General features: G+C 41.3%; 1 protein-coding gene across 2 annotated transcripts in view; it reads right to left on the bottom strand.

Moving 5' to 3' along the window:
• Positions 1 to 15100, bottom strand: part of NUP205 (nucleoporin 205) — a 98469-nt gene extending 83369 nt beyond the window's left edge. For both annotated transcript variants that reach the window (XM_061165875.1, XM_061165873.1), the window contains exons 1-6: positions 15011 to 15100; positions 8035 to 8177; positions 6632 to 6803; positions 3168 to 3312; positions 2623 to 2782; positions 1986 to 2214 (exon numbers count right to left, since the gene is read on the bottom strand). In XM_061165875.1, the coding sequence (XP_061021858.1) occupies positions 1986 to 2214; positions 2623 to 2782; positions 3168 to 3312; positions 6632 to 6803; positions 8035 to 8177; positions 15011 to 15038 (877 nt within the window). In that variant the 5' untranslated portion in view covers positions 15039 to 15100. The remainder of the gene's footprint in view (positions 1 to 1985; positions 2215 to 2622; positions 2783 to 3167; positions 3313 to 6631; positions 6804 to 8034; positions 8178 to 15010) is intronic.
• Between the last annotated feature and the right edge of the window lie 1337 nt (positions 15101 to 16437).

Genomic DNA, 16437 nt, shown 5'->3' with positions numbered 1-16437 from the left:
ACTATGGTACTTCGAAAAAGCACAAGATCCCAAATAAATCTAAAAATGGGGGTAACATCACTGATCACCTACGAATTTTATTTAACTTCATTGTTTTCTTATATTTTGTTTTGATGTCATTCTGTGAATAACTAGTTCAGTGGTTCCAACCTGAAACCAGGAAAAACATTTTCTTTAATTTTCTGTATTATTAAAGTTTATATCTACTATTATACATGAATTAGTAATTCACTTCTCCCGTTAACAAAGATATTCAGAAAGATCAACAAGTAATTAAGACGAGATAATCAAAATAAGTACCCTAAATGAATACCAAACCTATGAAACTTCCCATTCATTCTATTTAGCATTTCAAAGTTTCAGCTTACAAACTTCCATTAACACAGCCAACATCCACTTAATTCTGTGCTTCATTTCATTCAATACAGGAAATCTGACCAATGCATTAACTGGCAGCACTCCTATATGAGCAGCACAGGTCAATGGACTTGAGTCTGAGCAAGCTCCAGGAGATGGTGAAGGACAGGGGAGCCTGGCGTGCTGCAGTCCACAGGGTCGCAAAGAGTCGGACAGGACAGAGCAACTGAACAATATAGCACAGGTGCTGCTTGTGATGTGACATGATGTATCACCTGACAATTTGACTGGAGGTACGGGATAGCTGTGTTTTAAATAAGCCTTTCCTAACGGCTAAGGATGATCTCCAAAGACGAATGGGAAACGTCTGTTCTCTTCACATATCTAATGAAAGCAAACTGGGATGATACAATCAAAAGCGGACAGGGGAAAACTGTTGGAATAATTATAAATATTTATGACATTAAATGGGCTTCCCAGGTGGTGCTAGTGGTAAAGAACCTGCCTGCCAAGGCAGAAGACATAAGAGAAGCAGGTTCAATCCCTGGGTTGGGAAGATCCCCTGGAGGGCATGGCAACCCACTCCAGTATTCTTGCCTAGAGAATCCCATGGACGGAGGAGCCTGGCAGTCAAAAGGGTCACAAAGAGTCAGACATGACTGAAGTGACTTAGCATGCATGCATGACATTAAATAGCAGTAATCTTCCTTTGTGAGAATCATTTTTAAGATCCTCAGCTCTAAGCAATAACTGTTTATAAGGTTTTTGTTTAAGTTGTTTAGTGGCTAAGTCACATCTGACTCTTTTGTGACCCCATGGACTGTAGCCTGCCAAGCTCCTCTCTCTATGGGATTTCCCAGGCAAGAATACTAGAGTGGGTTGCCATTTCCTTTTCCAGGCGATCTCCCCAACCCAGGGATCGAACGTGTATCTCCTGCATTGCCAAATGGATTCTTCACTGCCGAGCCACCAGAGAAGCCTGTTTACAAGGTTAGCAAGAGAAATTCTACCTACTTCACAGAAAACAACATCAAAGATGACATGTTACTAAAATTTATAGTCATCCCCCCTTAGAATGAAAGGTTTAAAATGTGAATAAATAAAAAACAAGCAAATTCAGTTCAGTTCAGTTCAGTTCACTCAGTCGTGTCCGACTCTTTGCGACCCCATGAATTGTAGCACGCCAGGCCTCCCTGTCCATCACCAACTCCCGGAGTTTACTCAAACTCATGTCCATCGAGTCGGTGATGCCATCCAGCCATCTCATCCTCTGCGTCCCATTCTCCTCCTGCCCCCAATCCCTCCTAGCATCAGGGTCCTATCCAATGAGTCAACTCTTCGCATAAGGTGGCCAAAGTATGTATGCATAATTCAAAAACATTGCAAATCCTTTAGCCACTTTCCCATTTCAAAATCCCAAACGATAAAAGAAACATCTAACAGGGTTGAAATTACTTTCAAAATGTGATCTTATATCTAAATATCCAAATATGATGAATTACACACAGAGGAATAAAATATACAATTTATAGTCTAGCTGTTCAAATGTCACCTTTCTTAAACGTCATCTCCACAATTAAACCCGATTTTTTTTAAATAAATGTATTAGTGGATACAAAGTTCACTACCATCACGTTCCTCTGTGCTTTCTTCTATAAAGCTGCTATCGAAGCAGTACAAAAGCGCCATAAGAAGAGCCAGGTTCACTGCATCCAACGAGCCATTGGCCTCAACCGTCACTCTTTCCAAATGTCCAATAAGGAGGAGAGTGTCATCTTTGCCTAAAGGTGACTGGCAAGCCCAGGCAAAAAGGCTTTCCGCCAGAGACTGCCTGCACTCCTTGATGAGATCAGAAACCTAAAAATAAAGGTGAAGGTGAATGATTATCATTATAAATGAATTACTATGAAGCCTGACCTTATTCCAAAGTGTCAACTATCTATTATAAAGGTGAACTAAATAAATGTATCTGAATCCATAAGTGACCCTAAAATCTCAACTCTGCAATTCTGAACAAATCCTAACTCCAGTTTCCTCTACAGGATAACCAATTTCTTAAAGGCCTGATTCTAGAAAAAGTGCTAGCATGGCACATAGTGACTAGAAAGAGGCTGAAACAAGTGCAAGTCAATTTCATGAACTGACCACACTTCACCATGTTATAATTTTCCTACGCATGTATTAGAAGAATGTTCTAGCTGACATGACTTTTCTGCCTTCAAGATTTGACACAGACAAGTGTGAACCAATACACTGAACACTTACCTCTTTTCGATGTTTTTCACTGCCCAAACCTCTCTCACGCTGCAGTTTCTCAAACTCATTGTTAACATCAATCTGTGACACCAGAGTAAGAACTTTGTAAGTCAATCCTTGCTCCATCAGTTCATCAGTAAACCGTGTTGTCATGGAAACCAGCTCCGGACTGTGATAAAAAATCAAGTTACAATGAACGATAGTGTTTAAACTTCCTCATCACATGGATATAGCAAATACTCTTTTGACAATAATGTTGGATAACTGGAAACAAGCAGGATGAGTTATAACCTAGCTCTTTTCATTCTTTTCAGATCACTGTGTTTCAGTAAACTTCTAACCATAAATAATTGAGTAATATTTCATTTGTAAATGAAATAAAGCAGGTTTAAACTGTTGTGTTATTCCCAGCACAATAAGGGAGGGTTTATTACTCAACTTACGCTATACACTTTACTTCAATTATACATACAAAAGAGAAAGTTTTGTTTCTAAAATTATAATTCTTCAAGCAATTTCTATTTAAGCCCTGAAATACTAGCATGCAAACAGACCTGAGTTCAAGGGTCCATGTCTTTCCTCGTCGGGACTGTATCAAGGCTTTCAGGGAATTTGCAATGCATCGCTTTCCATCCCAGTATAAAAGAACAGCTACTAATCCTCTCGTGAGGCCAGGAAAATGTGGCTGTTGGTGCTCTCCTAGAAAAGGAAGTTGAGAAATAATTTAGTAAGTTAACATATATGTGTTTAGGCTGTGACATAAATCATGATACCAATGCTCAGTTCAAAGACATTATGAAATCCCAGGGTTCAAGGGGGCAAGCCAGGCTTCAGCAATACGTGAACCGTGAACTTCCAGATGTTCAAGCTGGTTTTAGAAAAGGCAGAGGAACCAGAGATCAAATTGCCAGTATCCGCTGGATTATCGAAAAAGCAAGAGAGTTCCAGAAAAACATCTATTTCTGCTTTATTGACTATGCCAAAGCCTTCGACTGTGTGAATCACAATAAACTGTGGAAAATTCTGAAAGAGATGGGAATACCAGACCACCTGACCTGCCTCCTGAGAAATCTATATGCAGGTCAGGAAGCAACTGTTAGAACAGTTAGAACTGGACATGGGCCAACAGACTGGTTCCAAATAGGGAAAGGAGTACGTCAAGGCTGTATATTGTCGCCCTGCTTATTTAACTTATATGCAGAGTACATCATGAGAAACGCTGGGCTGGAGGAAGCACAAGCTGGAATCAAGACTGCCGGAAGAAATATCAATAACCTCAGGTATGCAGATGACACCACCCTTATAGCAGGAAGTGAAGAGGAACTGAAAAGCCTCTTGATGAAAGTGAAAGAGGAGAGGGAAAAAGTTGGCTTAAAGCTTAATATTCAGAAAACTAAGATCATGGCATCTGGTCCCATCATCTCATGGGAAATAGGTGGGGAGACAGTGCAAACAGTGTCAGACTTTATTTTTTTGGGCTCCAAAATCACTGCAGATGGTGACTGCAGCCATGAAATTAAAAGACACTTACTCCTTGGAAGGAAAGTTATGATCAACCTAGATAGCAAATTAAAAATCAGAGGCATTACTTTGCCAACAAAGGTCCGTCTAGTCAAGGCTATGGTTTTTCCAGTGGTCATGCATGGATGTGAGAGTTGGACTGTGAAGAAAGCTGAGCGCCAAAGAATTGATGCTTTTGAACTGTGGTGTTGGAGAGAACTTTTGAGAGTCCCTCGGACTGCAAGGAGATCCAACCAGTCCATCCTAAAGGAGATCACTCCTGGGTGTTCATTGGAAGGACTGATGTTGAAGCTGAAACTCCAATACTTTGGCCACCTCATGCAAAGAGTTGACTCATTGGAAAAGACCCTTATGCTGGGAGGGACTCGGGGCAGGAGGAGAAGCGGATGACAGAGGATGAGATGGCAGGATGGCATCACTGACTCGATGGACATGAGTTTGAGTAAACTCCGGGAGTTGGTGATGGACAGGAAGGCCTGGCGTGCTGTGACTCATGGGGTCACAAAGAGTCGGACACGACTGAGTGACTGAACTAAAGGGTCCTCGACTTCAAACACCTATCCATTGTTTTATTCTCTTTCACATAAAATCTTTCAAATATTTTTAAGATTGTTCCCCTAGTAAATTAAATAACCTTCTCTTATATTTCTACTCGCTCTTTTTCACTACTCCCCTCTGAGTAAATTCTACTTTGTCTTTTCTGAACAACCTTGCCTACAGTTTCATCTCCTATGGTTTTCTTCTCCCCTTGCCCCAGTCACTCCTACACTCTCTTCCCTTCTCTTCCCCAAATTCATCTCACTGCCTCACAGTTCTCACAGGTGATTTCTTCTGTCTGGATGTCCTTTGTCTTCTGAGTGTGCACCTACCCCACCTGACATATGCCTAATTACTTTCAACAACCACTGTAAGCCTCGTGATCTCTGTGGACTGCTCTACAACAATCTGAGGTCAATTTAAACATCTCCCTGCTGGGCCATCCCCTAACTGTGCATTAATGCACTTAATGGGTCATAATTACTGGTTCCTATGTCTTTCTCAGTTATTAAACTATCAGCTCCTTTATGTACAGTGTAATAACTTCACTTATAATAACTTATAAGCTAGTTGAGGTTTTATTCATCTTTATATCCCTTGAATCTTAACACAGTGCCTGACCCATAATAGGCACAGGAAAAAAATATTTGGTAAATTAAGTTTTGAATTAAACTCATAATTGGAACATGCCCAGTTAACACCTCCATCACAGAATGGGAAAATGACCTTAATTATTTTCAATATCTTACTTCTTTCAATACAATCTTAGGTCAAAAGCCAGATATTATTCTGGCAGCTGCATGGTTATCTTCAGACATATTAGACTGTCTTTTAATTAAAATGTTCACCTGGCTTCTTCACATGGCTCCCCAACTATGATTAAAATGAACTACTTTTTTTATGGAAATTTCGATCTTTTCTCTATATAGCAGCAGGACAAATAATTTCAGTTTTTCCAGATTCTGTAACTCTTATGCTTAAAGCCCCTGCCAACAACTTCCCACTGCAATCAGAATAAAATCCAAATAATTTTCACGGCCTGCAAGACTATGGTCTGACTCCTATGATGTCCTTGTCTTCTTTCACTCTCACCCTCATTCATGATGTCCCGACCACTGTGGTTTTTGTGTCCTTTGGCAGGCCTTTGCTGTCACCTCAAGCTCTGCAATCCCTGGAACAGCGTTCCCCAACAACTCTGGTATCTTGTCATCATATAGGTTCCAGATCGAATGCTCCAATCTCAGAGAGGCCTTCCCTTAGTACACTCCTTACACAGTTCCCTCTACCAGCCCCCATCTCTATCCTACTGCCTTGTTTTACTTCCTTCCTAGAACTCCATATTATTGAAATTATCTTATTCTTTACCTAGGAATTTCCCTTGTGGCTCAGATGGTAAAGAGTCTGCCTTCAATGCGGTAGACCTGGGTTCAATCCCTGGGTTGGGAAGATCCCCTGAGGAAGGAAATGGCAACCCACTCCAGTATTATGCCTAAAGAATTCCATGGATGGAGGAGCCTGGCAAGCTACAGTCCATGGGGTTGCAAAGAGTCACACCCGACTGAGCAACTTCACTCAGTCATGAATATTCTTTACCTATTCATTGTCTGAATCACCCCCTCAAAAAGAAACGCCAAGAAAGCAGTGACCTTACCTTCTTACTCATTGTATGACAAGAAATGCTTTGTGCTATAAAAACATCTGAGATACAGTCAGCTATTCTTTGCAAGTCAATGACCGAGAAAAAGTCTATCTTAAAACAGTTAAATTTTCTTAAACAATTCTGACCACTAAACTAAAGCCTTTCCATTAGTCAAAGATAAACAAAAGGCAATATTGTGAATATCAAATACACTGCATCTTTAGAAACTACTGTGGAATCTAAATGGTATAACAGTTGAAATTACAAGTGAATAATTTTGTATTTATGTACTGCCTTACCATAGGTTAAGTGTCAACCTACCAGCCAAGAGAAGTTCAACAGCTGCCAGTTCTCCAATATCAAAAAGGTCACTGAGGATAAAAGCCTCTTTAATGAGCTGTTCGGGAAGAAGTCGGGTTCCCTGTTGACCCTGAATGGCAACTCCCTCTGTGCTGGCTTTCTGAACCTTCTCATGTTGCTGAACGTTTTTTGGCTACAACAGTAAAAAGAAATAAATGGGATCATCTCATGAAAATGGCGCACGGAAACAAGGTAGTAAGCTGTTATCTAGAGAAGCTCACTCACAAAGCAGTCGGGTAACAAGACACACAGTATTTATCACATAATCTACAGTTAGAACTTTATGAGGTAACGTTTTACATCACTTTCAACTTTTTACACTATGATTACCTTCTTAGTAACTATTTCTGCTCAACTCTGAAAGGTTGAGAAATCACACAAAACAGCATCCGACTTTTCAAGTGTCTAAGGAACTTTCCAATCACATCATTAAGAAAGTATAAAAACAATGAATCTTCAAGTGGAAGATAGCAAATGGAAATGAACTGTTGAATTAATTAGGACTAATGATAGCTTATTAGTATGTCATTTTAAAATGTGGTCTTATTTGCAAAAAGGTTTACCTGCAAATATTTTACACATAACATAGTACAGAATTACATGATGGACCATAAAATCTTAGGTATTTATACACTGAAAAAGGCCATATAGTCATTTAATCCACCTTCTCTATTTGCAGAAGGGAAAAACTGATGCCCAGAGAAGTCAGGTGGCTTGCCTACGGTCACACAACTCTTCAGTGGGCAAGCCAAGACTGGAACTCAGTTCAACTGGCTCCCAGGCCAGGGCTCTTTCTGGTAAGACAAACCCATAAATAGCTCTTAGATGGCCTTGCTGGTATATAAAGGAAACTGTCAAACAGCGGGGAAAGGAGTTTCCAAATATGAACCCCCACCACTGAAGTAATCTACTCCTCGTTGAAAAGTATGTCAAGACGCAGTGACTAACGATATGTAAGAATTAACTCGTTCACCTAACACAACTTACATAACGTTATGAAGAGTTAAAATGTTGAAGTGTACCTGGAAATAAATAAAATAATCAACCTTACTAAGCTTAGATGGATTAACTGCAAGTTAGAAATTCCAAGAAGGCTTCTATTTCTGGAATATGTGGACCTTCCAAAATCGTATTCAAATACTATCAAGATACCGGCTAGCTAGAATTAAAAGCTATATTAACTTCCATGGAGAACAGAAAGAAGAGAATAATTCCTCCTAGGAAATTTCCATCTTTAGAAAAAACTTAAATCAATAGACTAAAACAAGTAACATATTGCATTTAAATGCATTAAGAATTTACTTGCTGCCTCAATCTTTAAAGGAAAAAGCAAATTCAAGAAGCAAAAAAAGAAAATCTCCTACAGGGTTTCTGAACAATGAGATGAAGTCAGGTTTGTGTTTCTTCAAAATCATGTCAAGGAGGTGGACCGCTTCAGGTTGTCTTCTCCAAAGAGCATTTCCCACAGTCTGCCAAATGTCTTTGTAAGGACCCCACAGACTAGCAGCTTAAAGGAAAAATAAATAAAATCAGCATCAAGTATAACATACATTTGGAAAATAAGTCAAAGTTATTGTCTACACATTTTAGTCACACAGCAACTTTTAAATATAAGGAATTATATATACAAACCAAACATTAACATAAAAGAGTATTAGAATTCACAAGCAATAACATAAACATCATTTTACCTAACTTAATATAAAATAAATCCTGACTTTAAACTGAAGCATTAGTGGAACCTGGTTTTGTCACTTTATTGGTTATGTGACATGCAGTAAGAAACTAACCTCTTTGAATTTCAGTTTCCTTATATAGAAAATAGGGACATCATCTGCTCCATAAGGTTGAATGGACTAAGAATAAACTAAGCAAAACATACAATACAGTGTCTGGCATATCACAGTCACTCAATAAATGTAACTGCCTTTCCTTCCCTCCCTATCATCCAGAGGAAAAGCAGGAATGGGGGGAGGAGGAACCAGTGTCTGTAAAACTTAGAAGCTGAAAAGAAGTATTTTATTTGCTTGGGACACTAGCTGTTAAAAAACAGCATAGAAATACAGAATTCTTCTGTAAACTCATTTAATAAAGGATCACATTTTTCTTTGTAAAGATACTAAGAGTAATAAGTAATACAGAGCTATTGCTATGTGCTACTAAGTACCGTTTGAAAAAAATGACACAGAAGCCCAAAGTTTCTGTTTGCAAACAATCAGGCATGGTACCCCTATATGTTAATAAAGACTCTGAAAGGGAAACTAACCAAAACCACTCACTCACTCAACGGATGCACTAACTATAGCTCAAACCTCAAAGAGTAGGCTGCATACATGTTTAACTGATATCTAAGACAACACAAATCCCACTAAAGTCACCAGGACAGTCAGAAAGACACGCAAGACAGCTGTGACCTAACTAATGCATGACAAGCTTGTGAACAGTGTTGTCAGAAGGCGGCACAGTGTTGTGCACATTTTTTTAAAGGGATGTGCGAGAAAGTAAACGTCACACAGTCATGTCCAACTCTGTGACCCCATGGACTTTACAGTCCATGGAATTCTCCAGGCCAGAATACTGGAGTGAGTAGCATTCCCTTCTCCAGGGGATCATCCCAACCCAGGGATCGAACCCAGGTCTTCCACATTGCAGGTGGATTCTTTACCAGCTAAGCCACAAGGGAAGCCCGATGTCCAAGAAGAGGACAGACTAAACCAGTCAAGCTGAAGCATTCATTCACTGTATTGAGGGCCTTCCATGTGTCAGGGACTATAGAGCAAGCAGAACAGACAGGATCCCTGGGCTTATGGAACTTATAGACTGATGAGAAAGACAGGCATTAAATGCAGAATTCAAAACACAACTAACAGTCTAATGAAAGGTATGATGAAGAAGTAGAGTCCTAGGAGAACATACAAAAGGAAGCATCTAACTTGATGTGATGGGCAGGGAGGAAGTTGTGTGTCAGATCTTTGCTGTGGGGATGTGAGCGAATGGGGATCACTTGTCTCGACCTTACATAGAGAACAATCACCCAACTCCCGGCTGTGCTTTTACCATCTTGACCCTAAACTTGCCAATCTCCTGATGGAAAATACAGCATGTCATATAAACTTTCCAGAATAAAATGTGCTGAGGAAATGAGGACCCACGCAGATGTACTTCCCACTAAAGATCAATTACCTGACATACTGATTTACATATCTGTCTGAGGGTGAGTAGAGAAAATCAATTACTGGCATCTACTCGACTCTGGATACAACTAACAAATATCACATCTCCAGGCCTGCCAAGATGAGGACCCGACCCTGGATCCTGGTGACTGCCTGTGAGGGACCAGTTGGATGGTGGCTACCTGACTTCCCTAGAGATCATTTTCTTGGCTCTTTCCAGCTGAGGACAGAGCAGGTTTGAGCCTTGTCTTCCTGGCCAAGATGGAATTTTTCCAATTAGCAAATGGGCAAGTTTCAAGTAGTAGATGACAAAATGCATGTACGCTCAGTCACTCAGTTGTGTCCAATTCTTTGCAATTCTCCAGGCAAGAATACTGGAGTGGGTTGCCATTTCCTTCTCCAAGGGATCTTGCCAACACAGAGACTGAACCTGCATCTCCTGCATTGGCAGGTGGATTCTTTACCACTGAGCCACCTGGGAAGCCCCAGAAGACAAAATAAACCTGCACAATGGTGTGACTGACAGACTAACTAGAATATGAAGTGTCAGGACCCAAGGCTGATCGGTCAGTAAGTTACTCATGAGGTGATGGAACCTAAAGCAGGCTGCGGGCAGTAAAACAGAAAGGCGAGAGCTTTTGGTAAAGTCAGAACTGGCTACTGATTGGCCCAGGGTATGAAGGAAAGTTATCAAAACTGACTTGTAGGGACTTCCTAGTGGTTCAGTGGGTACGGCTCAGTGCTCCCAATGCAGGGGCCCGGGTCCGATCCTTGGCCAGGGAACTCAGTCTCACATTTGGCAACTAAGACCCAGTGCAGCCAAATTAAAAGAAATAAATAGTTTAAAAAAAAAAAAAAAAAAACTGACTTGTAGGTAAATGCAAAAGTCGCCTTACCACAACTATTTTCTAAAATCTGACAAAAAGCTAACAAAAGACTGTCTGTAAAAATAATACTTAATAGAGCCTCTGATGAATGATTCTTTGCACTATACATAGCTTAAATAAGTTCACTGAATTCTAGAGAAAATTCTACTTCTCTCCTTTTACGGGAAGACATCCAATAACAGATCAAAAATCCCACCTATTCACCCATTCATCACGGGCTAGGTATGCATAAGCTCGCAGTGTAGTGAGGAAGCACGTTTCCCACACAGTCACACTTCAGAGCAATCTCCAATAGGGGGTAAGGGCTATGACAGTGAAATACCCAGGGCAAAGATCGCACAACAGAGGAATGTGACCTCTCCAGGGAGATCAGGGAAGGCAAGGATGCACTGAGCAAGGGATGGTTATTAGGCTGAAATGCAAAGGATAAAAGGGGGAGTGGAAGGTGGTAGACATTAACACTCCAGGGAAAAAGGACAGCACGTGGGTTCCCAAGGCAAGAGGAAATGCTGCATTCTCAAACTGCTGAAAACGCCAAGAGAGCCAGAGTACCGAGAAGGGTTCCGCAAGGGGGGCAACTGGCACACCAGGCAGGGCTTACTAGCTCCTGATAAGGATTTTGGTTTTACCCTTGAAGACCAAGTGAGAATAAGATCTCACATGTCTGCTGGACTTACTGAAACAGAAAAGCATGTAAAAGTTGACAGTCGTTTAGGAGGAGGGGAACAGACTAGAGAGACTTCCCTGGTGGCTCGGCAGGAAACAATCTGCCCGCCAAGGCACAAGATGCGGGTTCAATCCCTGCATTGGGAAGATCCCTTGGAGAAGGAAATGGCAACCCACTCCACTATTCTTGCCTGGGAAACCCTATGGACAGAGGAGCCTGGCGAGCTACAGTCCATGGGGTCGCAAAGAGTCTCATGCAACTCAGTGACTAAACAACAAGAGACTAGAGTGGGTGGAGGACGAGAAGGTATGGGAACAGTCAGTGCATACTGATCAATGTTTGAAAGATTTGACTCTGAAGAGGAGCAAGAGGACAGTAACTGGGGTGAGGCATGAAATCAAGAAAGAGGGCAGGTAGTGGAAAGAAAAGGAACAAGACACAGAGGCAAATCGACAAGAGGAGGGAGTAACAGGGATAAGGCTGTAAAGGGTAGGATCTACCTTAGACAGGAAGACATAGGGAAACTGACTCAAGAGTGTAGATATACCTACCTTTGTAGATTTAAGGGTGAAAAAAGAGTTCATGCCTGTTGGCTTCTTTCTGTGTGACTAGGAGACTAAGGGATCAGTTGGAGGTTAAAGATTTGATGAGCGTGGAAAAGGTCTGAAACAGACAATGCTATGAAGAGGACAGGAGTGACCAGACAGCCCTCCAAGGACTGACAGTGTTAATGGCTGCTTACTCACAAGCCTATAGGTCTACTCAGCCAGGCTGACATGGGTCACAATACTAGTAAATCATGCAGCTGAAACTCAAGCATAGGTCTCTGAACTCTACAATCTACTTTCTTCCCTTTCTACAATTCTAAGATGTTTAAGTTTTTTCTTGAACTATGATAAAAAGCACACAGAATAGAATTTTCCATCTTAAACATTTTGAAGTATGCAGTTCAGTAGCGTTAAGGGCAATCATACTGTTGTGTAACAGATGTCCAGAACTCTTTCATCTTGTAAAACTGAAATTTTGTACCCATTAAACAAGCCCCCATTTCCCCCTCCCCTCCGCCTCTGGCAACCAACATTTTTTGCTTCTGTGAGTGTGACTACTTTCAACCCCTCACATAAGTAGAATTATACAGTATTTGTCTTTTTGTTACTGGCTTACTTCACTTAGCAGAATGTTCAAGGTTCAATCACGTTGTAGCATACGACAGGATTTCCTTTTCAAAGATGAATAATATTCCATTATAGATGTATAGACCACACTACTAACCCATTAACTTGTCAATGGGCATTTGGGTTACTTTCCTGGACATCTTTTTTTTTTTTTTTTTTTTAATATTCTCCTGGGACTTCCCTGGTGGTTCAGTGGCTAATACTCCACACTCCCAATGCAGGGGGCCGGGTTTGATGTCTGGTCAGGGAACTAGATCACACATGTCATAACTAAAGATCTCGAATGCCACAACTAAGACCCAGTGCAGCCAAATATATATATACATATATATATATATATGTATATATATGTAAAATTTCTCCTGACTCAGCTCTTAAAAATGTTTTCTTTCTATGTGGCCAATTGAACACTCCTGCCACAAGGCATTATTATACAATGTATACTCTTTGCAGCTGTTGGCAACAGCATTTTCCTTCAACTTAAGAATAGTAACTTACAATGAGTATATACTAAAGAAAAGTATATAACCACATATATAACATGCAAGACTTGTTTTAAGTTTACATCTGGGTGGAGGGCAGGACATCAATATTAAGAAAGGAACTTCACTGCTAACATTCAGATACATGAAAATACTATGTAATGAAATGAATTAGGTTTTGCTTAACTGGGGCTGCCCTGGTGGCTCAGACAGTAGAAAACATCTGCCTGCAATGCAGGAGACCTAGATTCGATCCCTGGTTCAGAAAGATCGCCTGGAGAACGGAATGGCAACCCACTCCAGTATTCTTGCCTGGAGAATTCCACAGACAGAGGAGCCTGGTGGGCTGCAGTCCACAGGGGTTGCAAAGAGTCAGAGATGACTAAGTGACTAACACTTTCACAAGTAGGAACATGTAGAAGTTTAAGTATCAAAGACTGGCTTCAAGGGAAAAAAAAAAAAGACGACTGGCTTTAAATTTTAAATCATTAGCTGTATAATCTTGAAGAAGTTAATAAGACTCTTATCTCCAAATCTGTAAACTGATGTATTTAATACCAACTACCCCAGAGTTGTATAAGGGGGACTAAATGAAAGCACAACTCTCAGTCCAGTGCCTGGAAAAAAGGAGGTGCTCAATAAACGTAATTCATTATTATAAAATAATTTATCATAGTGGCTCTGAAAGGGTTTGATTTACAAAAGTCAGATTTAGACAAGTTTTCAAAAATATCAGTCATGTGAAAAGAGTAAGTGAAAAGTGAGAGTCACTCAGTAGTGTCCGACTCTTTGCAACCCCATGGACTATACATATAGTCCATGGAATTCTCCAGGCCACAATACTGGAGTGGGTAGCTCTTCCCTTCTCCAGAGGATCTTCCCAACCCAGGTGTCCCGCATTGCAGGCGGATTCTTTATCAGCTGAGCAACCACAGAAGCCCATGAAAAGAATATATCAGCAACAAGAAAAGACTGTACAGAGACAGAAAGAAAAGGCACCCAGAAAAAGGGTCCTCTTGAGTGAAATGCCCTACAAGCATTTACCAGGCAGATGTGCTCTTAACTACCCATGAAGCTTAGCACGGCTCAATCAAGGCATTCTAAGCAGGAAATTTTTCATCTACCAGGCACCTTCCGGCCGCCACAGCACTTTTGGCATCCTTGGCCGGCCCACTAGGCTGCAGCAGGGCATCCCAGGAATTGTAACAATCAGAATGCACCCACTCTTTCAAACGCCCAGGTGGGGACAGGGGTACGGGTGGGGCGGGGGGTACTCGCCCGACTGAGAATTGACAAGAAAACCCAATCCAAGTCCGTCAAACTTTCTTCTCTCCCTTCTAGATTCTGCCCGTCCCCGACGGTCTACTGCTCCAAACGTTCAGGAGCATCCAGAGACGGACCAGAGAAGCCAAGCCGGGAGTCACGGCACTCTGGACCAGCTTCCGGATTGCAGGCTTCATAACCAAGGGGCCTCGCTTTCTGTAGAATTACCCATCCACCCACCCGCCCACCCAACCTAGAAGGGCCCCAGGGACTATTCTGAGGTGGGAGTTTTCATTTAAGCCTGAGCTCGTGGCTGAGAATTATCTCCGGTCTCCTGGTCCCATTGCCAGAGACTTGCTAATCCTGCAGGAATTCGGACCGCAGACACATACTGGGATGGGGAATGGAAGGCACTAGACTAGGCCCTGGTTATGAGAACTGCCCGTCCTGTTCCAGTGGATCAAGCCTCCCTGCCTCGACCCTTAAGACCCAATTCTAGGGCTAGAACCGCAGTGCCGACGCGCGCCATTCAAACTGGGGAGGGGCGGGACTCTAGCCCTGGAGCTAAGGAGAAGGGGACACTTATGCACAAGTGGGGTCCTGGACTCCGAGGAAACTCACTGCCCGGGTCTCTACCTAAAGGGCGGGTCAGCCCCCTGCCCACAGCTTGCATTCTGTCCCGGCCGCACCTACCCGAGTTTACCGCCAACAGCGTCGCCATCTTGGAGGCGCAAAAACTGAGCCCTCCTGCCGCACGGAAGCCCCAGACGGAGGTGAGGCTGCCCGGGGCGACGCCTGATCAGAAAGGTACCACTCTGTCCCTCTCGAACTGCACTCTCGACCGACCCAAGCGTACAGATACTCGAAAATCTGCTCTGAGTCACAGACGTCAATTTTCGCTGGGATTATTCCCATTCAAGTAAAGGCGAGGGCAACCAGTTCGGAGACGCGGGGTCCTCAAGTTGACGTCCATCGTGCAGTGCATTCTGAGACTTGTAGTTTTGTTTCTAATGATTCAAGTTGGTCAGCTAGGGACTTCCCTGACATCCAGTGATTAAGACTCCGTGCTTCCACAGTAGGGAACACAGTTCGATCCCTGGTCGGGGAAAGAAGAGCCTGCGTGCCACGAAACTCATCCAAAAGGAAAAATAAATAAAAGGAGAATGCTAAAAAAAAAAAAAAAGCAAACTGAAGCAGAAAAAGATTAATTATTGAAATGACACCCACTTATGATATTATGAAAGCTGTAAATTCAAATAATTCTACTTTAAATCTTCCTTGCATCACTCCCTTACTTCGGGGAGTTGAGTGGGGTGTACGGTGACAAACCTCAAAAAGCAACTTGACCGGTTACAAACTAAATTTTCATTACATTTCATCTATATCCCAAGCATATTGTGTGAATATAGTTGCATGCAATTAAACAATCATAATTTTTTATTATGAAAATTTCAGATGTGTACAAAATTAGAATAATGAATGCTCGGCTTCAATAACTGGTCAATTCCTGTACCATACCCCCAACATGGGAGATTATATTGAAGCAATTTCCAAACATATCATTTCACAAACACCAAATATTTTCCTGCCTAAGCATCTCCAAATAGCCGGACCTTCTTTTTTCACTTGCTGAATTTTAGTTTGCTAATTTTCAAACAAAAATACAGTCTTTACCATGTGCTATCACATGCCAGATATTTATTAAGAATTTGCTATCAAACAAGAAGGCACTACTGTGTAGCACAGGGAACTATATTCAATACCCTGTGATAAAACATACTAAAAAAGAATATGAAAAAGAAGGTATGTATATATGTGCATAACCAAGTCACTTTGATATACAGCAGTAATTAACACAACATTGTAACTCAACTACATTTCAATAAAAAAGAAATTTAAAAAAGAATTTGTTTTAAATTTAAAAAAACATATGCCAGATATTTATTAGAGATATTTATTAAGAATGTTGTTGCTGTTACATTATTTCACTTAATCCCTGAAACAATCCTACTACTAGGGAGATATAATTAGAGCTACTTATCTCAGAGATTTTTTATGTACCTTACAACCCCACTTTCTCAACTTCTCCTACATTTTACTGAATTTGGGAGAAATTAGAA

Source organism: Dama dama, chromosome 18 (assembly GCF_033118175.1).
Source record: "Dama dama isolate Ldn47 chromosome 18, ASM3311817v1, whole genome shotgun sequence".
Lineage (NCBI taxonomy): Eukaryota > Metazoa > Chordata > Mammalia > Artiodactyla > Cervidae > Dama > Dama dama.
Note: the sequence above shows the minus strand (reverse complement) of the source record. Positions and strands in the feature narration are given on the sequence as shown.